Raw genomic sequence first — 22,985 nt, 5'->3', positions numbered from 1 at the left:
TGTGTTGTCTTTGTTACATGCTTAACAAAAGGTTGAGCGGATATGCAGAGGAATTTTGGCGGTTTTCGACAGGGCAGATACACAACAGACCAATGTTTCACATTAATGCAAATACTAGAGAAACACAGAAAGTTCGAACTGAATTTGCGTTGTCTGTTCATTGATTTTAAGGGGCTAGGGGTAGTCAGAGTTTTCAAAAAATTAGATTTTTTGTTGCATTTGAAAGTATAATGTCCGGAGCGTACGAGAGCAAGTGACTAGCAGCAGTTGCAAGCAAGCAGATAAGCGCTCGATGACACTCGAGAAGGTAGAATGGTACATAGGCAACAGCAAATCGATATTGTGGAAGCTGCTATGACGGCTAAAGAACTATTATATGGCCCAGGAATAGATGACACAGTGTAAGTAATATGGGTTCCAGGACACTCCGGTGTTCAAGGAAACGAAATTGCCGATAAATTGGCCAACCGTGGATCAGCGGTTCCCCCACAAGGGCCAGAGCCAATAATCGGAATCAGTTCCGCAGGAATCATGAATTGGATCAGCGATTATGTAGGCAATCTACATAAAGAGCAAAACTTTCAAACTTGGAAGGAAAGACGTTCGGTTGATGGTCGGTATCATTACAGGACACAACCCATGGGGTCAGCATATGACGACCACCATTGGAATCATTGAGGACCCAATGTGCCTGTCGTGTTTGGAGGAGGCGGATAGCACTGAGCACTTTCTCTGTAAGTGCCCTACCTTTGCTAGAGCACGGCTACGAGTTTTGGGTTCCGATGTCGTGAGAATGAGTAATATTCGTTCTCTAAAACTGGAAGATACTTCCCAAAGAATCTGAAAAATTCTCACAGGACCAACTATCTCTATCTCTGTCTCTATTCTTTCCTATCTCTTTCTCTGATATTTTTCTCCTTTCCTCCTTGACTATCTACCCTCTTTCCAGAGCTTTAAATGCAATGGGCTTTTTAGCCTGAGTATTATATATATATATATATATATAATTGGTGCGTACACCCTTTTTAGGTGTTTGGCCGAGCTCCTCCTTCTATTTGTGGCGTGCGTCTTGATGTTGTTCCACAAATGGAGGGACCTACAGTTTTAAGCCGACTCCGAACGGCAGATATTTTTATGAGGAGCTTTTTCATGGCAGAAATACACTTGGAGGTTCGCCATTGCCTGCCGAGGGGCGATCGCTATTAGAAAAATGTTTTTCTTAATTTTGGTGTTTCACCGAGACTCGAACCTACGTTCTCTCTGTGAATTTCGAATGGTAGTCACGCACCAACCCATTCGGCTACGGCGGCCGCGTAGTTGAGTGTTTTAGGAGCCACCAAATCTCCTGGTGCTCCTTGGCTCGACCTTTTCAAATTTCAAGTAATTAAATAATTCGTATAGCTCTACATAAATCGATAGTAAAACTTTAAATGCGTTTTTCTGAAACTATGTTTTTTGAACTAGTGATCACTGTAACTTAAAAACCGTTTGGTAGATTTCAATAAAATTTATTCTGCTTTTGAAAAACATAAAAAACTCGTGCCTGATCGAAGGATTTCTTTTTTTAATCCTTATTTTTTAAACAATTAATTGTCCCTTTTTTCTTGAAAATCTGAAAAAATATTTCCTGTGGCCGTCATGTTGATAATTTTGAAAAAAAGCTTCGATCAGGCACAAGATTATATATTAATAAAACTAATTTCTCTTGTCCGATTGATTTTAGATGAATCTCCAAGGACTTGTAATAATCACCGCAAGGGACTTCTGGAGAAACGGGCTCCACACAAACAGCGATAACTTTTGCAATTATTAATTTTTGTTCTTTGAAATTTTACTAAAGTCAAGTCGAAACATGATGTATTAATGCAATGTTTTTATTTTTGTAAAATAAACCAATTGACTAGCAAGAAAAAAATTATTGAAAATCATAATTATTTCGGGCCTCTGACTACCCCTAAACCCTTTCGACAGCATGAATACTAATCGTTTGAACGATATAATGGTTAAACAAGGTATACCGCCAGATGACGCCATCAAACACCAATGCGAGGGTTATGATAAATGAAGATGCTACCAACGAATTCAGCATTTCATTGGGCGTAAAACAAGGCGGCTCAGTATCAACGACAATTTTTCATATATGATCAATTTATGCAAACTAAAATGTGGCAATTCAATTCTTCAGTGCAGCTCGCAAGTCTTGGCTTGTGCCGATGTCATCGCCGTGATTGTGCAAAATGAACAAGAGCTTAAGAAAATATATAAGCGATTGAAAAGTTCAGCTTTAGAAGCGGATCTATGTGTAAATAGGGAGAAAATGAAATAATATCCACTTCGCAAATAAACCGAGTGATCTGTCACACATGGTGAATGCATTCAGATTGATAAATTTAGATACTTAGGTCTCTTCATCAGCAGTAATTCTGGGACTTCCGTGGCAATAAATGACCGAGTAAGCGCGGCAAATAAAACATTCTTTGCGCACTTAAAATTATTCAAGTCTCAATTGCTATCAAAAGCTCAAAAAATGGCAATATATAAAGCAATCTCACGAAGTGGACCTGGAAAAAAACGACATCACTTAAGGCCGGCGGGCCAATTAGATGTCCTAAATTCAGTAGTTTTCGCGAAGCGTTGTAGGATGAGAAAAAAAACAATTAGCCAAATGAAGTTTTGGGGATAGTTTAATATATATTTGAACTAAAAAAAAAAAATGTGTACAATCTCCAACAATATATTGTAAGCCGAGTTATCAATAGATTCCCAGAGCGCCTTGCCACTGAAGTATCCAACTTCTGTACAAGATACAACTTGCAATTTTCATCTGAAAACAAAAAAAAAAAGATTATTAATTTTGATGTAATTATCTTCTATGTGAACTAAAAAAAACATCCAAAAACTTTTTTTAAGCGACTTTTTTACCCAGTTGGAGATTTTTTTTTTTCCTTGAAAACCCACTTTTTTTTCTACCTTCCCCAAAAATTCGAATTTTACGTGTTTCTCCCAATTTTCTTAGTTCACATCGAAGATAATTACATCAAAATTAATAATCTTTTTTTTTTTGTTTTCAGATGAAAATTGCAAGTTGTATCTTGTACAGAAGTTGGATACTTCAGTGGCAAGGCGCTCTGGGAATCTATTGATAACTCGGCTTACAATATATTGTTGGAGATTGTACAAATTTTTTTTTTTAGTTCAAATATATATTAAACTATCCCCAAAACTTCATTTGGCTAATTGTTTTTTTTCTCATCCTACAACGCTTCGCGAAAACTACTGAATTTAGGACATCTAATTGGCCCGCCGGCCTTAAGGGGGTATTCTAGTCTAGAAATTTGAAAAAATCGAAAAAAAATTTTTTTAAAATTTGATAGTTTAACTATTCAAAAATATCTCCCTAAAAGGATTTTTCAAAATTCGAATTATTTTCGAAGCTACAACTATTTTAGTGACGTGGCAGCTAGACTGGTTTGAGCGGACAGCAAACTTTAAACGTGTTTTTCTCGAAACTACTTCTTTCGATACGGTCGGCACGATATCTCAAATTCTAATCAACCGATTTGCTTGAAATTTGTCATGAATATTCCTTAAATATATCTCTATCGTATGAAGCTCGAAAAACTGGAAATTTCAATTTTTTAATATGTGTAAACAATTCGAGAAAGCTTAAAAATAAAAGAAAAATCGACCTCAATTTTTTGAGTAGCCGCCATTTTATGGAAAAATTTTTTTTCCGTTTTTTCTGGTTCATACGATAATGAAGAATTTGTATTTTTTTTCAGATGACCACAAGGGTAGAAAATCGTGACGACGGGGACACTGCCTTTTTTTCCCCCCTTCCACTTCAAGGACGCATAACTCCATGAAAATTCATTTTTTTTTTTCAAATTTATTTTGTGTGTTCCTAATATATGAATAAATAAATGATAAAAAAATCTATCGTAAAAATATCAATAGCTTTTTTTTTATTCATCGTCAAAAAATGCTCGAAATTCGGGCCTCTAGACTAGAATACCCCCTTAAAAACAGTGGCAGGAAAACGGGGCTAATCGCTAATTAGGATTATTTCAGTAAAAATACTCAACCAGTACAACAACATCAAGGCCCAGACCCTGCTGCAAACTAGCCTAATACACAAATCTTATAAAAAATATCACATACTCTAAAAATATGATACATTCAATCATAATACTCGTCGTGTGTTTGATAATTCACATAAGAAACCGTTGGTTAATGGAAGTCTTCGTTGTTACATTTTTGTGCACCCATTTTTGGAAGATATGCTGCAGTAGCTGTAAACAAAAATTGTTACTCAAGAAAGTTACGGTTTATAAATATGTTTTTTAAGAGCACCTTATTTAGCAAATAAACGACTACAGTTGCTGCAATCAAGTTAAGGGTTAGCATGTAAAAGGCTAACAGCAACGCCAGTTCCATCACGAAGCTATTTAAACTGTTGCCATACAAAAGCAGTTGGTCAAAGGATTTTGCTTCATCAATATAGAATGTTCCTTTACCTGAAATGTTTCCAAAATGCATTATTATATTATACATGGGGTGTTTGTTTAAGAGGTTCAGAACTTAAAATGATAATACAAAATAAAATGATTGTTGGAACGATTTTTGGTTCATTATAATCTGGTAAATAGCATTGCTCGATAGCGCTCACCATTCACCGTAATTGATGCATTGTCGAAGAGGTCCATAAAATATAAAAATCGACCAATTTCTAAAGGGAATGGTGACTGGTACCGTCAAGTGAAAACGGTTTTTGCCGTATCGTGGTGAGCTGCCACCAAAGGTTGCCAAGCCAGGATTAACTACCAGAAAGGTTTTGCTACGTGCTTAATGAGATAGGCAGGGAATCATCTTCTATGAGATTTCTTACGGCAACACTGTTAATTTGGACCTGTGCGATCAACAATAAGAAGTAACCGCCCAGAGGCGAAAAGCTTCGGGCAACAGGAGAGTAATTCGGTTCTATTTGACCATCGATAGTGACTCGCTCTGGGAGCTTGTTTGGAATGTTCTTATGCATTCAACTTATAGGCCGCAGCTGGCGCCCAGTGATTACTATCCGTTCCTGTGCCTGGCGAATGAAGTCCTAAATTTCATGCAAAGATAATGCATTTTTTGCTACACCTTTATATAGACAATTTTTTAATTAATTTTACAATTTTCCAAATTATTTCCACACAAATCAGAACAGGATTGAAATTCTTATTATGAGGCTACTGCGGACTACGACCAAAAGAGATATATTGGGCAAAGCCTATTGAGATACTCTATATTTTAAGGCTTTTTAAAAATTTTAGCACATTCTGGGGCTTATTGTTCTGAGGCGGTTTTGAAGTTACAATGATCACCAGTTCAAAAACCATAGCTTTTAGAAAAACGCATTTAAAGTTTTGCGAACGCTCCGGAGCGCCCTTTGTTAATTATTGAATAACTCGAAAAGTATTTGTCGAATTCACTTCAAATTTTCACACAATATTTTTATTATTTAAGATATTATGCTTTAAGAAAATGGAAAAAAAATTCCAAATTCTGACTACCCCTTACCCCTAATGCATTCACAAAGAATGTATTCTGGATTTTCTGTGTCCATTTAACAGAGTCTACATATGATGGTCTCAGAGAAACCAATTTTTTGTTTGTTTAAGTTATATCTCAGGCTACAATGACCTTTAAAGTAACCAGCTAAAAGCCTTAAGTCTACCCTGCTGACCAATATACTTAATCCAGCCATAATTTCTGTTGCAAGTAGAGTCCGTTGAGACTCTTTAAATTTAGCCAGCATTCTACAAATTTCTTCTTCCGCTTTCTGAGAAATTCATTAATGGGGCCTGTCCACAGAAAGGCGCAGGACCAATTATAGGCATGTTTGCCACTTTTTTAGCTAAGTGATCAGCCATTTCATTTTGCCTGAATTTTATCTGAAAGTATGTACTTCTAAATGTGGGCTCCTTCCATTTTCCTACGTTGTCCTTGCCTCACACATATCTCGATGGTATACATTTCTGCCTGGAAGATTGTTGAGTGAAAACCCATTGGAATAGATTTTTTGGACTTAGGTCCATTAATTGCCGCCCTTGTTCTACCATCTTCTAACTTCGATCCATTAATAATCCATATCTGGAGCCAGGTTTGAGGTGAATAATTTTCTAGGCCGTACGTTCATTAATAACAACTTGAAAGTTCCTGAAGAGAATGGGTTTGGGTGAAAAGGTATCAACCCTATAAAGAATAAGATTATGTCGAAAGTCTTCTAAGTTCTTTAAATGTTCTTTCATATTACCACCTTTTAGATCGGATGTGCCTTTTTGAATCGCTTAAACGAGCTTCTTGTTCAATGAACCCTTGACTTTAAAACAACGTGCGGGAGACGTGATCCTACTTCCGTGCCTAAAATGAGAACTTCGTATCAGACACGTTGTGTCTTTTTCTGCCCAAAAGTGTGAACTTCGTCTCAAATACGGGATTGTTTTTTGCGCACGAGAAAAGCTTTCATCGAAAGTGGCGCGCACAATCGTCGCTCGATTCATAAGGCAAGGGTTTTAAATGGGAAGCGCCTTTCATTGCTTAACTTTAGGCCTTCATGCTATGGAAGCGTAAGTGACTATGCGTTTAACAACTGCAGTGAATGCCCAGTAAGTCATTCTGCATTTCAGTCCCCATGTTTTTTCAAAAAGCCTTGTACAGGCAAAGGCATATACCTAAATACATAGAATTGCTCACACGCAGAAACAACTATTTTGAAATTTTATTATAAAGCGTTTTTCAGTAAGAGCACTTCAACTTTTTTTTTGAATAAAACACAAACGGTTTGACTTTTTTAACTAATTTTTGAAGTGAAACTTCTTTAGGGGCGTCGGGGGCCCCAAGGCAGATTGAAAATAGGCGAGTGAAACGGTAAGTTCGGAGCGTTCCCGAAATCCGTCAAATGGGCGGGGCCAAGGAGCAGCTGCTCCTTCCCACTCTGGCCTATTCTGAAATGTATATAGCACACAAGTAAGCATTGAAGTAGACTGGCGACATGCAGGCAACCGACAATCGACAACCGACAACGGGTATTATAGATAGCCATAGCCCGTGCAAATGAGTGCTGTGTGTGAGTATCAGATAAAGCGCCGATTGAATGTGTGTAAGCGGGAAAGCAATAAGAAACTGCTGTGAAGTAAATAGATGGTAGGTATGGAGGAGACGAAGCGATACAATGAGTGCGTTTGCCAAACGAGTGACGATAGTTGAAGTAGAAGGCTGTAAAATGACATTTCAACCGTTTCGGTGATCAAAGCAAATTGATTAACGCGCCAAAAGTAGGCAAAAATTACCATTGGAAGTGCAAAGAAATGTCAGCGTCAAGTGCAACACTGCACCCAAGTGTCAAATTTGAAGCTAATAAGGACAAAAATAAATAGTACAAATTTATGTGGAGTGATATAGAAAAAAAAAAATGAAAACCTGAATTTAACACGAGAGAGGGGGGAGAGATCTAAACCGGGGCTCCCATGCATGGAACAACCAACTTAGAAGTTTCACTTCTACCGTGCGTGAGTCTGACAGACCCTAGTTTTTTTTTTTATTATCGAGTTTGAACATATACATTTAAGTATGAAATTCGATTTCTTTTGCATGACCACCGCGTGTACGTTTTACGAAGTCCAATCGTTGAACCCAATTTTCGACCACTCTTTTGCATAAATCGGCCGAAATTCCAGCAATCTCGCGTTCAATATTGGCTCTGAGCTCACAAATCGTCGCCGGCTTGTTACTGTAGACCAATGACTTCACATAACCCCAAAGAAAATAGTCTAGAGGCGTCAAATCACACGAGCGCGGCGGCCATTCGACCGGTTTATTTCTGGAAATAATGCCCTCATCGAACTTACTCTTCAACAAATCAATTGTAACGTGTGCTGTGTGGCTTGTGGCCCCGTCCTGTTGAAACCACATGTCGTCTAAGTCCATACCATTCAATTGCGGCCAAAAATAATCGTTTATCATGTCGCGGTATCGATTTCCATTCACAGTAACGTGGCGACCGTTCTCGTCAACGAAAAAAATTACGCCGCCGGCATGTAAACCGCACCAAACAGTGATTTTTTCGGGATGCAACGGTGCCTCATGAATCACGTGTGGATTGCTTTCTGCCCAGTAACGCATATTTTGCTTGTTGACAAAGCCATTGAGCCAAAAGTGAGCTTCATTACTGAAGATGATTTTTTGGAAAATTTATAACTTTTCATAAAAAATTTGCACGATTATTTTCATAAAAAATTTGCACGATTTACAATCGTTGCTCAAGTGTGTAGCGTTCCATGATGAAATGTATACTAATGAAGTTTACAAATGACAAGCGAAAAATAAAAAATATTGCGTCGTTCGCCCTCCCTATCGGAAAAAAGTTGAAGCGCGCCTATTGAAAAACGCGTTATATTGAATTATAGGAGCCGGTTCCCACATCCTTATATCATCCTATTGTCCTAGTATTTCGGCTGTGTTAAATTTTAAAATACGTATTGGAGGTTTGATTATAACAGATTTAAAGAATTTTCGAAACAAAACATTTTTTTTTAATTTTTTTCTTTTCATTGTTTAGTTTAAAAAATATTTTTATTTTTAATATTTTTTTTAAACAAAACTATTTTTTTAAATATTTTTTTATTTTTAATACATATTTTTTTCTAATATTTTATATCTTTCGTCTAGAGAGGGTTGTGCTCTACTTATTGAGCTTTAATACACAAAAAAGCTCATATCGAGGCTTCCATTAACTCCCTGAAATGCGCCATAACAACTGACTATTTAATCTCTCATAATGCTTTACATCAAAACAGACTCATCATTTTACAGAGATATAGGCATGACTCGAGATATGCGGTGCTTGAGCTGCATGATTTTCAAGTTATTTCAGTTAAACGGTTTTTACCAATTTGTATACAAATTTTTCAAAATAATATTAGGTTGGGGAATAAGTTCGAAGCGTTTTTCCCAAAGACTTTTATTTAAACAAAAATCAATAATCATATCTATAACTGAATCAATTATATATTCGCCGTTACTCTTTACAACCTCTTCCTACCTCTTAACCAATTTGTTGATGCCGCTTTGCCAAAAATCGCCTGGTCTAGTGTCAAAGAAGTTGTTGAGCCAGTTTTTAAGGGCCTCTTTGTTATCGAAGGTAACGACAGGGAGCGGGAAATATGGTAACCTTTTCGAGGGTTTCCCAGTGCACCATACCCTCCTAATCCCACCAAACACATACCATGATCTTCTTTGAATGAAGAACCGGCTTGGCGTATTTTCTGGTTTTAGCGTATCTTCTGGAGCCACCCACTCCTTTCTTTGCTTCATATTGATGTATAGGCACCATTCATTCTCATCTCTCTCTGTTTATGACCGTGTGTTGCTCAATAGCGGGCGAGAGCTCGTTAGACACCCAGACTCTCAATTTTTCGGTAAATTCCATTGATGGTGATTGGGAATCGTTTTATGATCGCAGTTTATTTTTTTTTACGAATTCCCGACTCGTTTGGCGATCGTTCTCGCTCAAAAGTGATTTGACACGTTCTTCATCGGATTCTGAAGATCTTCCGTTGCGGGACGTGTCATCTACGTCAAAGTCGCCATTTTTGAACTTTTGCAAACCATTTCCGTGCTGTGGACTCGCCTATGATACCTCCATACAAGTTGCAAATGCCCGAGCTGCTTCGGCAGCCTTTTGACCTCGATGAAAAGCAAAGAGCAGGTGTCGAAAATGTGGATTTTTGCCTCCTGGGTATTCCAATTCTAAGCCTCAAAACGAATAAAAAATTAAGTAACTCAAAAATATTTTACAATTAACATAGTTTTGTAGAGCAGAAATAGTGATGAATATTTGCCCTTTGCCAAACAGCAAACAAATCGTTGTAAAATAAAAGAAAATATAAAAACGCTACGAACTTATTCCCCAACCCCTTGCACTGTTTTCAAACGGCATGATTTGCAGAGCAGTCCTGTGTACAGTGGTTAATTTTCACTATTTCTACCAACTACAGTCTTAACTTTCCTTATCAAAACCAATCCGAACTCTATTGATTTAAATATTTTTTAAATGGTATTTTAAATGGCAGAAATTGCAGATACCTGATCATTTAAATTTTATAATAAAAAACGTGATAGCCATAAATATTTTTTTAAATTATTACGGCACCTTAATCTTAAATATTATAATATTAACAGTCCGATTAAATTAAGTGTGCGTTGGCTCTATAAAAACTTATCTCTCAAAATTTTAATACATTTTAACATCTCTAGAAACATTTTCATGTACTTACTTTCAGTCAAATAATAATCACATTCACAGTTTAACATTTTTTCTATAAAGGTTTTCTCTTTTATAATATAATCCATGTCCTTGATAGCCTGAAATGAATGAGACTCATGTACATACATATCATATATACATATACACTGCTACATATTCTACTAGGTAAGTTCCAATAGTCCAAACTTTCAATGTCAAACTTACGTGGTCTATAAAAGCGCATAGAAATCGATTCAGACTACTGTAGGCCGCTGAGCTGCGCTCCGCAGCAGCATCGATGGTTTTGATTTCTTTTTGGAAATGTGCTTGGGATATGCTATACGAGCGGTGGAAAGGCGCCATCAACTTTTCGAAGTAAATTCTGCGGAATTTTAAAATGGTGTTAGAATTCATGCGATGTACATAAATAATCTAAAGAGCCGTGAATCTCGCTGAGGAGTCCCTATCAAAGTGAGTAATTCGATTTACTTTTATTTTAGTTGTTACAGATATGAAATAAAGTATCAAATGATGTGGTTGGGTATGGAGCTTTTAGTCATCATTACAATTTAGCATCAATCGCTTCCAGCAAAAGGTAAAAAAAATCGAATTTGATGTTCTACTTGGACGTGTCTTAATAATTGTACCATAGCATTAGTTACATGATATATAGAACTTCTTGGCTGCTCATCAAGACAATTCAATAATTTTTTGACTGGTACATTTAATGGAACGATGGATTTTCAAAGAAGGCCCCAGCAACTGATGAACATGAACAGAGATGATATATTACCAGATTTGCTATTTAGCTATGGTAAAAAAAAAATATGAAGGCAACTTTGGCTGCCACGTCACTTGGAAGATTCTGCAGCCGAACTTTGATCATTTCACATGTATGCACACTCGTCCAATCAGTTGTTGTTGAGATGACAACGAAGTGTTGGACGTAATTAACACAATCTTAGTAAACGAACCGCTTCGGGATCCAAGTGACGTCAGCCCATCAGCTGATTCTGTCAAATTCGCTCAGAGCCGAATAACGGTCTGCTACGTAACACACCTCCTAAAATCGTTTCAGTATGAGATTTGGCCAACTGCTATGGTGGAAAAGAAAATTGTGAGAGTAATTTCAGCTGAGAGCCGGTTAGCGGTCTGATATTGGCCACACCTTTTAAATTTTTGTCACCATGGGTACTGTTTGAATAACGTTTTCATGATGGCTCGAGTCGAAATGGAAGTAAGTAAGAAAGTTGTGAACAGTTAGTGTCCTGGAAAAGAAATATCTCACTGGCAAGAGTTTTAAATTCAATGTAGATGGCGCCAAAATATTACTATCAAGTTTGGAGATACTTGTTATTACAAAGGCAAGTCAAAAAGTCGGAGCAAAAAGTACGCCAGAAATCCGAATCTTGAACGAAAGTTTCTGACTACAATACAACAAATAAAAACAAAGTATGTAAGAAAATTACCGCAGGTTTAGAGGAGGCAAAATGATGTAACTCTGCTGGTCCGAATCACCCAGAAGACCTTTGCGGCTGCATCGATGCTGTGTGTCACGTTGTATTTGCACCAACATCGAATATATATCTGTATCCGCAAAGCCGTTTGGGGATCGTCCATGTATGTAGAAACCAAAGCTCTGCTCCAGCAACATGAATACGGATATATTAGACAATGAGCAGAGATCAATGAATTTTTGCAGTGGATCGCCAAAAATGTGGTTCAAAACAAAATTGCGGAATATTATTTGAGTGATGTAAACAACAGCGCTGACCGTTATAATGACAAATAATTGGAGAGCGAGATCTTTGCTAATGTCAGTCACTGTGATGAAAGTCTGGAAATAATATATTAAAGGAAATTGATTAGTAGAGAGCTACTTACAAACTCTTTATAAGGAACTACATAGTATGCATACAAATCCACTTCACCTGCACCAAAGGTAGCACCAAGAGTCCTTGCCACACCACGGAGTGCTTCTGCTTTACGCTCAAACGGATCCATTCATTTGCTACGAAGATTATGCGCCAAGCAGAGACATTCTCGGCGAAAGTCCGCACACTAGAGCATACAGAAGACGTTTCCAGATTATTCTTCAATGTGAAATGATTATTCTCAGAAGTACGCGGGCGTTCCCAATCAATGAGAAAAATATCAAAATGACTGATGCGCCAAAAATGCACGCAAACAAACGTAAGCTGTAATGGAATGGAATGCAATTAAAACAACCTTGTCGCATGCATGTAGATTGTATGTATGTATATATGCATGTAGGCTCAACCGCGTAGCTTACCTTCAATAGGAAAGCCACATAAATTAGAATTTCCAATGAGCGTTGATCGTCTTTCATGATAGGCAATGTGATCTCGACGGTGTGTTGGGCGAGAAAATGCATGGGATAGGCGAACATGTAGAGGAGAAAGCACAAAATAATCGCATTTGCAGCGTAAGAGATGAAGTGTACCAGGAATTCGAGCAAGCACGAGGATGGGGTACAAAATTCAGATGTTGCTGCTGTCGATACGGCGGCATTGCGTTTTCTAAAGTTATACATTTGCAGAATGCCCGCCGCTAATGCAATCAACAACAAGGCGGGTAGCAATGTCTCGAATATAAGCCTCCTTTGTGCAGCCTCTCCAACTCGCACAAAACTTATTTGCAATTTAAATGGATGCACTGCATGGAGTGACGCATTGGCGCTCATGTCAAGGTGGCGATAGCGCAGCTTCACAAGCGGCATTCCAATCTGATTGTTGTTATGAATTTCATAATGTATTTCAAAATATTCCACATATCGTATGCTGCGGTAGAGTGAGAGCTTAAATTCATCTTCATATTTCGCTTGCTGTGCATTGCTGTGGGTATGTCGAGGCTGTGCTTCGATCAACTGAAAACGCTTCACCAGTTGCCATTCTTCTGGATGTGGACGCTTAAATTATGAAAATATACATACGTTATTCGTAAATACATACATACGTACAGGTGTGAACAGCCAAATAGAGACAAGGTCTTACAGGGTTTGATTGAAAAGTAATGAGCCTTCCCGCGTGGAGCGTCTGCCAAGCGATCAACCGAATCGGCTAGTGGGGGAAAATGATCGTTGGACTTTCCCCTTTCACTAGAAACCGGTCCCAGTTCGCTGGCAACAGCAGTGCAGTCAACATCGCTTCGCGCGTGAAAGATGTTTTAAAAGTGTGTTAGGATTTTGCAGTGGCGAAAATGCAGCGATCGTTGGAGCAACGTTACTTGATCAAATTTTGCGTAAAACTAAACACAACGAGTACCGACACTATTGGGCTACTCAAGGAGGCTTACGGGGACCAATCTCTGTCCAGTGCCCAGGTACATAAAACGGTGGAACAAGTCGTTCAAGGAAGGCCGGGAGGACGTCGAAGACGAACAGCGATCTGGAAGGCCTTCGACGAGGCAAACATACGAAGATGTGAACCGGGTTCGTGGATTTTTGAACATTGACCGTCGTGCTAGTCTGCGTGAGATCAGTGAAGAGTTTAATTTAACTTATTACAATGTGCGGGAAATCGTGACCGGAAAACTTGAAATGCGCAAAGTGTGTGCCAAATTGGTTCCAAAGGTTTTGACTGATGAACAAAAGCCGGCGCACACCGCCTTCCTCTGCATCTCTGCATTGGCCAAGATGGGGGGTCCGGTGCTTCCCCACCCTCCCTACAGCTCAGACCTGTCCCCTCCAGACTTCTTCTTGTTCCCGCGCCTGAAAAGAAGCTGAAGGGGAGGCGTTTCCACTCCATCGAGGCGAACCAAAAAACTGTGACAGCCGAATTGAACGCGATTCCGGCGGATGAGTTTAAAAAATGTTTCCTGCAGTGGAAGGACCGCTACCAGCGGTGTATTGACGATCAAGGGTCCTATTTTGAAGAATATTAGTTGTATAAGCCAAAAGGTTTAATAAAACTGCTTAAAAAATGAGGCTCATTACTTTTCAATTAAACCCTGTATAATGTGCATTTTGATTAATTGTGTTTTATTTGAATTTCGAATATGGCGACCGGTATTTAGGGCCTACTTTTGAATTTGGATTCATCTTCGATGGTAAAAATTTCCGTTTATTTGCAGTTCGAGTGCGAACTTAAAAACTTTTGAGAAAACTACCTGATTCAAAAAAACATAACACAGATCCGTAAACTACGACACAAAATTAAGATTAAATATTTTGGCGTTTTTTGAATCATTTTAGCATCACAACAAAATGTAAGATGCAGAAAACAATAATACACCGAATGACAAAAGGATTCCATCGATGACTTGTGTTTCAAAGCGAACGTTTATCTTGCTAGCCTTTGTCGTTTTTTCACCGCGAGGAAACTCAAGCTTTCGCCCACTATACCCAGGGCGATGAACGTAGATGACTCACTAATACCGACCTTTAACAACCGTAAAAACATACAACCGCAATTGCCACTAAGGTCCGAACATGCAACAATGTCCTCAAACCGCTAACCGGCAACACTTGGGGCAAAGACAAAGAAGTGTTGCTAGCGACATTTAAAGCCGGTACTAAATTACATGCTCGCCTGGTCGCCTAGCACTAGTGATTCGCAGTGTATAAAGCCCCAGACCTGTCATAATACAGCTATCAGGACAGCCGCGGAATGTCTTCTAAGGTTTCCTCTGCAATACCTTCACAACGAGGCTTCCATGCTCCCGGTCAAGGAGCACAGCCAAATGCTCAGCAAGCAATTCCTGTAGGGTGTTACTGAAGGAATCACTCCTGCAGACATTCGCTAGAGCCTGAGCCGCCTCCCAGGCGAGTCTGGCGACATTTCTTCGATGACACCGATGAGATCCAGGACCAAACACAATTCCAACTACTGGATCGGATTGTGTATAAGAATATACAAACATTAAATGACATTTATCGGGAGACTCTCACCCCCTTCCCCAAACTCCCGTCCCCCGAATGCCGTTATCGGCGTTCAACCAGCCCCCATTGCAGACGAAGAGCTGCAGAGAAATCAGTGTGGAGTAATTAAATCAATTACGGCCACAAAATGTCGCTATTGTAAGAATACTCCATTCCATTTTGTGTAACTTGGATGTAAACGAACTCCTATACATTCTAAGCAACTATATCTTTCATGTCCATGGCCAACTGCACATTTTGCAATCAAACAGCATGCAACAAGTCCCGCGTATCACACAAAGATTTATCGATAGACTGGAAATAATTTACTCTGACGAAATGGTTATCGATGACTGATCCAACTTTCTCATCCCATATCTATGGCACTTATCCCCCTTGGCTGTTGTTGTAAATTATGCGATGAAATTAATTATTTGCCTGCACTCAACTTTTAGGTAAAACGTCGGGTTTATCTTCCACCTACACTACTGTTAGGTGTTTGGCCGAGCCCCTTCTACTATTTATTGGTATTGTTCCGCACATGGAGGGACCTTCAGTTTTACGCCGACTCCGAACGTCATATACCAAAAATCAGAAATGCGAGTGGTTATAGGAAGATCTCAATAAAACTTGTAATTGACCCCTAAATTTAGATGATATATCTATTGCGAACTTAGCTCTTTGGAATACAGGACAACGAAACCCGGCGAACGTGGCATTCTTGTGATTTGACGAATTTCAAAAGGTCGATACCAACGGGCATCTGCTTTACATACATTTTTAAAGCGGAATGATTTTTATTATTATATTATGAGGGGATTTAACACTGCGACCTGGAAGATCTAGTATTATTATTATTACTATTATTATTAGATTAAAAAAAAAAACAATAAATAAATAATTGGCGCGTACACTTCTGTTAGGTGTTTGGCCGAGCTCCTCCTCCTATTTGTGGTGTGCGTCTTGATGTTGTTCCACAAATGGAGGGACCTACAGTTTCAAGCCGACTCCGAACGGCAGATATTTTTATGAGGAGCTTTTTCATGGCAGAAATACACTCGGAGGTTTGCCATTGCCTGCCGAGGGGCGACCGCTATTAGAAAAATGTTAAATTAGATTAAGATCTATAATAATATGCCCCTGTATAGATTCAGAGTTTTTCTTTTTTTATTCAAAAAATATATTTATATATAAGTACTTACATAGCTTTGAGAAGGTAATGGGCTTCTAAATCTTTTACTTAAAACAAAAAACTTTTCGCCACAGCCAAATGACTGGTGAATACGCCAAATTGTCCTGCGGCGAAAGAATCGAATCAAAACCTCATCGAATTAAAACCTACATGAAACATCTGACAACGGCGTCATTCGAGAGCTTCCGATGGACTAACGACAGTGCCGATGCGTGTCACAGAGGCGCGGTGCGATCTAAAGCGAGTACAAGTGGCTGAGAGATAGAATCGGTGCCTAATTCTCGTTAAGCGATTCAGAACTACTTTTTTGTTTTGATAAAATAAATAATATTTGCGTGTGGAACTAAAGAGCCGCCGCTTAACATCCAAAGAGCGGCAGGTTGCTGACCCCTGGCCTAAAGTTATATATGCACACGAATTTTTGCTAATTTTAAGGCTATGCTTAAATTTGCAGCTTCCACAACTCTTAAACGACTAGGTATGAAAATTTAAAATAAATTCTTACCAAATTTTCTGCTGATATATCTTCAATGAGAATAGGTAAAATTTGTAACTTCGTTCTCTTCGCTTCCTGTGCCGATGGCATAGAAATATTCAAAAATATGCTAAAGAAATTATCATTCGCGTATATCTGAGCTAAATCAATCAGGTTCTCCACCGTCAATCTGCAATGGATTGGTTGTGTAGAATGTGCAAATTGTATATCCTGCTGTGGATTCCAGTCTGTCGCATCACTTATTGCATGCATTTGGCATAAATTGACATGGCTCATTTTAAATGCACCCCAACGATGCAAGGTGCCATCCAACGCATAAACGGTGCTGAACAGTTGCAAACGGTTGAACTGAAAAGAAGGCATTTCATGTATCAGCCACAAAAGTGAGATCAAAAAGAAACAAAAAAAAAAGCACTCACTGCTCTGTCACCATCATTAATGGCTAAAGCCTCCCTAAGCATTTTGGCAGTATTTTTGCCCTTCTTGTAGTACAACGAGGGCTTTGTGGCCTGGAGGTGTTCATCCATGCTGGCATATTTGATTACCACATCTGAAACCTGAGTTAGCAGAAAGGCGCTGCAGGGTGAGTTCTTATCGGTTGAGTAGTGAGACATTACACAAAGATTTGCCAGCTGGTTGCAAGCAGTGTAGTTACGCAATGCCAAACAGAAGAAAGCCACAAACTTTAGGTTGCCAAAGTGAACGGCACCGGTGCTGGCGCTGATCGATTGCCAAAACGAGTTGTACTTCAAATAAGGCTTGAGCAGCGCATTGCCGATGCAATAGTCCAAATAGCGGAAGTTGTATTCCAAATTGCAAATGTTACAAATATCATTGGAATGGAAGCCTGCGGGGGTGATGCGTATTGGCCTCGTTGCTACAGCAGATCGCGTTATGTAGTCATTGGTAAGTTGAGTAAAGTTAATTAACTTGAATTCGCAGGAAGTTTTACTTGCATTGGCGATTACCACTGAGCAGCCATTGTCGATTGATGAAGCATTGTAGCACTTTTTTGCACATATTGGATTTTTTCCATGTGTGTCGTACAGAGCCACTGTTATATAGTTGGGTGCACACTCGCAGAAAAATTCTGAAATCAGTAGAGAATATTTCTAGTTATAGTTGTTTGAGATTTACAGCTTAGATATCATAAAAATTTCGGGTTGAAATCGACAAAAAATCTGATCTTATTTTTGAATTAAAAAAAAACAATACAAAATGTCTTGAAGGCGTTGTTCCGAAGAAATCTAAAAATAAACAAAAAATTGTTTGAAGGTTTGTCTTTATTTATAATAAGGATAATAGTGATTAGATTTCAGCAAAGTCGCAAGAACTACTTGATAAAACAGTGAGTGCTGTCTACAAAAGGGTGGATAGAACGCGAACTGCACAGAAACGCAATGTGAGTTGAAATACAGGTGAATTGTTGATTTTACAGGTCTGAAGCCTCACTGATAAGATCCAAAAGTTGATTTATGGGCTTCAGCCGTTTGCAAAATACGCTCATCGGGCCTCGTATGCGATGTTTAGAAGACTAGTTCCGTAGTAGTAACGCAGAATGCAGAATCACCCTTCTCATGGATTGGGCAAACCCCAGCGGGTTAGCGGAAATCTACAAAGAAAGCGAATGTTTTCTTTTTCGCTTGAAAGTTCAAGTGAACTATGCTTGTTAAGTTAAACAAGTTATCCATCGTAGAATGGGCCTTACGGAACCCAGCCTGAAATTATATTTATTATTTATTGCAACCTCACCATACATTAATGCAGCACAGGAGAGAACCATTGAAGAAGAGCATGAACATTTTACAAGATATATGTATGTACATAGATAATCCTCGGAATGCAATGAAAGATTATTTTATTTAATGAAAAAAAGAAAAAAAACAAATCAGCTGATTTATCAACACAACCTTTAATAGATTCGCCTTGGTATAATGCCAATTTTGAAATATTTATGTGTCTATTTTTCAATCATTTTTCATTTCATGTTTTCAATCAATTTATGTGCTTAATTTCAAACTTTTTCCCTATTATATTTGACACTTGTGAACTATGTAGAAAGCTGCAGCATACAAACAGGCAAGCAAAGGTGCGCGCAAAGGTCAAAATAAACATTTCCATCAGGCAAAATCATTTTTTTATTTTATTTAGTAAAAATGTTATTCAGAAACAAAATTGGATGATTAATTTTGTGCCAACTTGTACTTAATAAAAGGGGTTTTTATTGTGTATTCATGACGTTATTTTATTTTTTAATCACCCTTTTCAATCTCAATTAGTCGTTAGGTCAATAATTGGACTAGTTTTGTTATATGGACTTGTTTGCTTATTTTCAACCAGTATGAGACTGGTATATTTCTGTTCGAATTCTGGCAATTGACATCTCGTAGCACAACGCCATATAACAAATTACAGTTGCTCATATGGAAAAGGGACAAACATGCCTCTAACTGGCCCTGAGCCGTTCTGTGGACTTAGAGGAGAAAGAGGAAGAAGAATAAATCGTTGAACACTGGCGAAATTCTATCCGTCCGCAACAAATGAAGCAATTCCTAACGCCAGACGGAGGAATTTCTGATAAGCTACTTTCGCTCAGCAGAGTAGACTTAAGACTTTTAGCTGGTTACTTTGCAAGCCACTGTAGCCAGAAATATCACTTAAACAAAATTGGTCTCTCTGACACCATCATCTGTCAATTCTGTGAAATGTGCATTTAAAACCCATATTCTACACTATGCAGAAAAAGGCTACACCATCTTGTATTGCCGATATAAATTATGGAGCAATAAACCCCAGAATAAAATATTATATAAAGACTATAAAATAGGAATACCCGACAGAAATATTGGCAGACCAGAGTCGAATCAGATGATAGTGATCATCATATTTATACTGACGGCTCAAAGATGGCAATGACACTGGATCGGGAGTGTACTCGGAACAATTACCCTTAGATGTACGCTATAGACAAAGCAGCAACAACAATAAGACTAATGGACTTATCTCTGGCAAACCCTACCATTTTTGTTCATAGTCGAGCAGCGATCAAGGCACTGGCCTCAGCGTGCATCAATTCAAGATGTGTTGAAGAATGCAAGAGGTTGTGCTCGCTTATCCAACAATACAACACCAACCTTTGTTGGGCCCACAGCCACTCTGGAGTGGAGCGAAATGAAAGAGCGGAATCGCGGAGATCAATAGAAACTGGTCTCTGCAGGATCAAAAACTGAATCTTAAAAGGAGAAAAAGTCGGCTTGGATTCAGCAGATTAAATACCAGCGTCCTCACAGGTGTTATATCAGGTCACTGAACTATTGGCACCCTAACCTGTAGAAGCCAAGTGTACCTCACAATGCCTTTTGGAGAAACTGTGGAGATAAAGAAGAAATTGAGTCGGTGTAACACCTCCTCTGTGAAAGTCCTGTACTTCAAAGAAGCCGTGTCAAATATCTTGGCGATTTTTTTTTTGAAGACCTTGAAAATGTCTCACTGGAGGGGCAACTATTTACCTTAAAAAGATCTAAGCAGTTTAAGCGACTTAGTTATAGGATGCAAATCAAATGCAGGTATCAAAATGGGCCTTCGGACCACTGAGTGTCTTGTCTTAAACAAGCAACTAACCTAACCCCAGATGTGCAAAATTTTAAAAAAGCCTTAAAATATAGGGTACCTCAATAGGCTTTGTACAATAGATCTCTTTTGATCGCAGCGCCTAGTAGTCTAATAATAATAAGAATCGGAAAAAAGACAGTTGCCTGAGTAGTTGGGTCTGTGACCCATACTGGTTGAGAGGTAGTTCATTTGTCATAGTGCATTTGGCTGCTGGGTATGTAAAAACCAAAAAGCTATGTATGTATGTATATGAGTCGAATACAAATACATGTATAAATATAAAAATAAACGTATTAAAATCCAACCGTTGCTGCTAAAACCATTTTAATCTGTTTGATCAATACTTACTACTCGTCGTGGACTGTAGGTTTTCCTCCTCCTCGCCACAAGCAGCACATGAAAATGCATCCAAATCGTAGTATTCATTACTTTTACATTGGTTCATATCGTGAAACGTAAATAGAGTACCGCTTGAATTGGCTGATGCTACTTCCTGGGCGTTTCCGCAGCGAAAAGCCGAAATCGCCAACACTGGGAAGAGCAAGTTTACACAAAGGAAGCTCATTTTTGAGATATCACGTATTTATGTTTAGTATTTTTTTATACTCTTTAACCGAAATATCAGTCCGTTTTTGTTTATAAATTCGTTTTAGTTTTAAATATTTTTGAATGTTTTTTATGTTTTTTTGCCAGCATCAGTTGTCACTCTACGCGTACAATGACATGAAACGACTAATTTTTATGCCGGAAAGTTTTGCTTCAATCAGATATAAGTAGACCCTACTATGTACCGCATACGTACTCCTTGTACTTGGACGTGCAAGGCGAGTGCGTGATTAGTGTCATTTCGATAGCATTTCGAGACATTCTGAAGGAGCCATTCAAGTATAGTTTTGTTTATGTAAATATGGAATAAAGTTGCTATAGCTACTCAACCCCCAATCAAGGTGTTGCATGCAAATCAGCAAAAGGGTTTTTAGATTGCGCGCAACCCCAGCATACACACGCGCTTGCATAGATACCAGGTGAAGTCCAAAATCAACAAGACTGAACTAAAATAGAAACGACAAAATAGTCCCCTCTTGCCTCGATTCACTGTTTTGCGTGATCTAAAAACTTTTCGGAAAAGTATTTCAGGTCATTGACCGGAAAGTCTTTCAGGATGTCTGCAGAAGCCTTTTGGATGGCCTCTACCGACGCAAAACGTTTTCCTTTCATGGCCAAATGCAATTTTTCGAATAGGTAGAAGTCACAGGGAGCTATATCAGGCAAATACGGTGAGTGATTGATGGTTAAAATACGATTTCTAGTCAAAAAATCAGTATCAAGGGTGGATCGATGAGATGGTGCATTACCATGCAATGAGCGCCAGCTACCTCCTTCGCGGTATTCAGGACAAATTCGACGAATGCGATGCAACAAACGCTTCAAAACGCCAAGATAGAAAATTTCATTGACGGTTTGGCGCATTGGCACGAACTTCTTGTGGACAATTCCCTTGGAATCGTAAAAAACAAATGAGCATCGACTTGATTTTTGACTTCTCCAAACGCGATTTCTTGGGTGGTGGCTTCTCTGGGGCCTTCCATTCGGCACTTTGACGCTTTGTTTCAAGTTCATGTTGGAAACACCACGTTTCATCACCAGTTACAGTGTTATAAAGGAAGTTTCGTATTTTCTCACCAATTTAACGAGGTCTTTCGAATGTTGAATTCTAAGGAATTTTTGGTCCTAATCTGTGCGGAATGAAACGGGCACAGACCTGCGCCCACAGGAAATGAGATAAATCGATGTTTTGGAGATATTCAACTTCGATTTCATGAATTTCAGCGATAGTTTCGATTCATTTTTGATAAATGCTCATTGTCATTTATGTCCTCAGAACCATCTCTGAAACGTGCAAACCACTCATGAACTCTGGCACGAGATAGAAAATCATCCTCATAAATTTTTTTCATCAATTCAAATGTTTCGGTAAACGTTTTACCGATTTTAAAACAAAATTTGATATTAGTTCTTTGTTCGAAACTCATTTTTGTACCGATGACACAAACATACTGACACTTTAGACACAATAACTTCGCTTCCACTGAACCGAATGTCACCAAGCTTCCACAGGAAGTCAGCTAGGAATCTAACTTCCCACGCACCAGCTCATTAAAAAGATGGTGCCATCAAAAACACTTTTATGACGCCAGTCTTGTTTATTTTGGGCTTCACCTTGTATGTACATATGTATGTATGTATGTACAGGCATACAGGCACTCGTATGTTCTATAGTAACTATGGAATTACTACGAGTATTTGGGGTACAATGACCGTTAATGGGGTAGCTTAAATGTGTATGGAGTAGGAATGAACGCATTCAAATAACATTTGAAGAAAGAAATATGTAGGTATATGTAAGGTAGAATTAACTACTGTTGGCTACCGTTATCCCCTCAACTTGGAATGTGGAATCAAACTTTGGGAAGATAGATATTTTACCAGGAGTTAGCAGATGTAATTTTGTGTTGGC

At 38.6% G+C, this 22,985-nt stretch overlaps 1 protein-coding gene across 1 annotated transcript; it reads right to left on the bottom strand.

Annotated features, from left to right (window-relative positions):
- Positions 1-3,949: 3,949 nt before the first annotated feature.
- On the bottom strand, positions 3,950-21,334 carry LOC128863369 (meckelin). The gene is made up of 11 exons (XM_054102499.1): positions 21,259-21,334; positions 20,816-20,998; positions 17,275-17,945; positions 16,865-17,203; positions 12,582-13,217; positions 12,220-12,486; positions 11,758-12,125; positions 10,514-10,670; positions 10,320-10,407; positions 4,354-4,517; positions 3,950-4,292 (listed from the first exon to the last, which is right to left on the bottom strand). The coding sequence occupies exons 1-11, from the start codon at positions 21,332-21,334 to the stop codon at positions 4,212-4,214; spliced, it is 3,030 nt and encodes a 1,009-aa protein (XP_053958474.1). The 3' UTR covers positions 3,950-4,211.
- Between the last annotated feature and the right edge of the window lie 1,651 nt (positions 21,335-22,985).

This window comes from Anastrepha ludens, chromosome 2, assembly GCF_028408465.1.
Source record: "Anastrepha ludens isolate Willacy chromosome 2, idAnaLude1.1, whole genome shotgun sequence".
Taxonomy (NCBI): domain Eukaryota; kingdom Metazoa; phylum Arthropoda; class Insecta; order Diptera; family Tephritidae; genus Anastrepha; species Anastrepha ludens.
Note: the sequence above shows the minus strand (reverse complement) of the source record. Positions and strands in the feature narration are given on the sequence as shown.

What these genes read in the sequence shown, in the direction of transcription:
- LOC128863369 (XM_054102499.1), bottom strand. Translation starts at nt 21,334, where the DNA reads ATGTCTCGAAATGCTATCGAAATGACACTAATCACGCACTCGCCTTGC. An exon ending in TGGTGCTACCTTTGGTGCAG is followed by an intron (nt 12,126 to 12,219) that starts GTGAAGTGGATT and finishes TATTATTTCCAG; the next exon opens with ACTTTCATCACAGTGACTGA. An exon ending in TTGCCTCCTCTAAACCTGCG is followed by an intron (nt 10,671 to 11,757) that starts GTAATTTTCTTA and finishes AAAATTCCGCAG; the next exon opens with AATTTACTTCGAAAAGTTGA.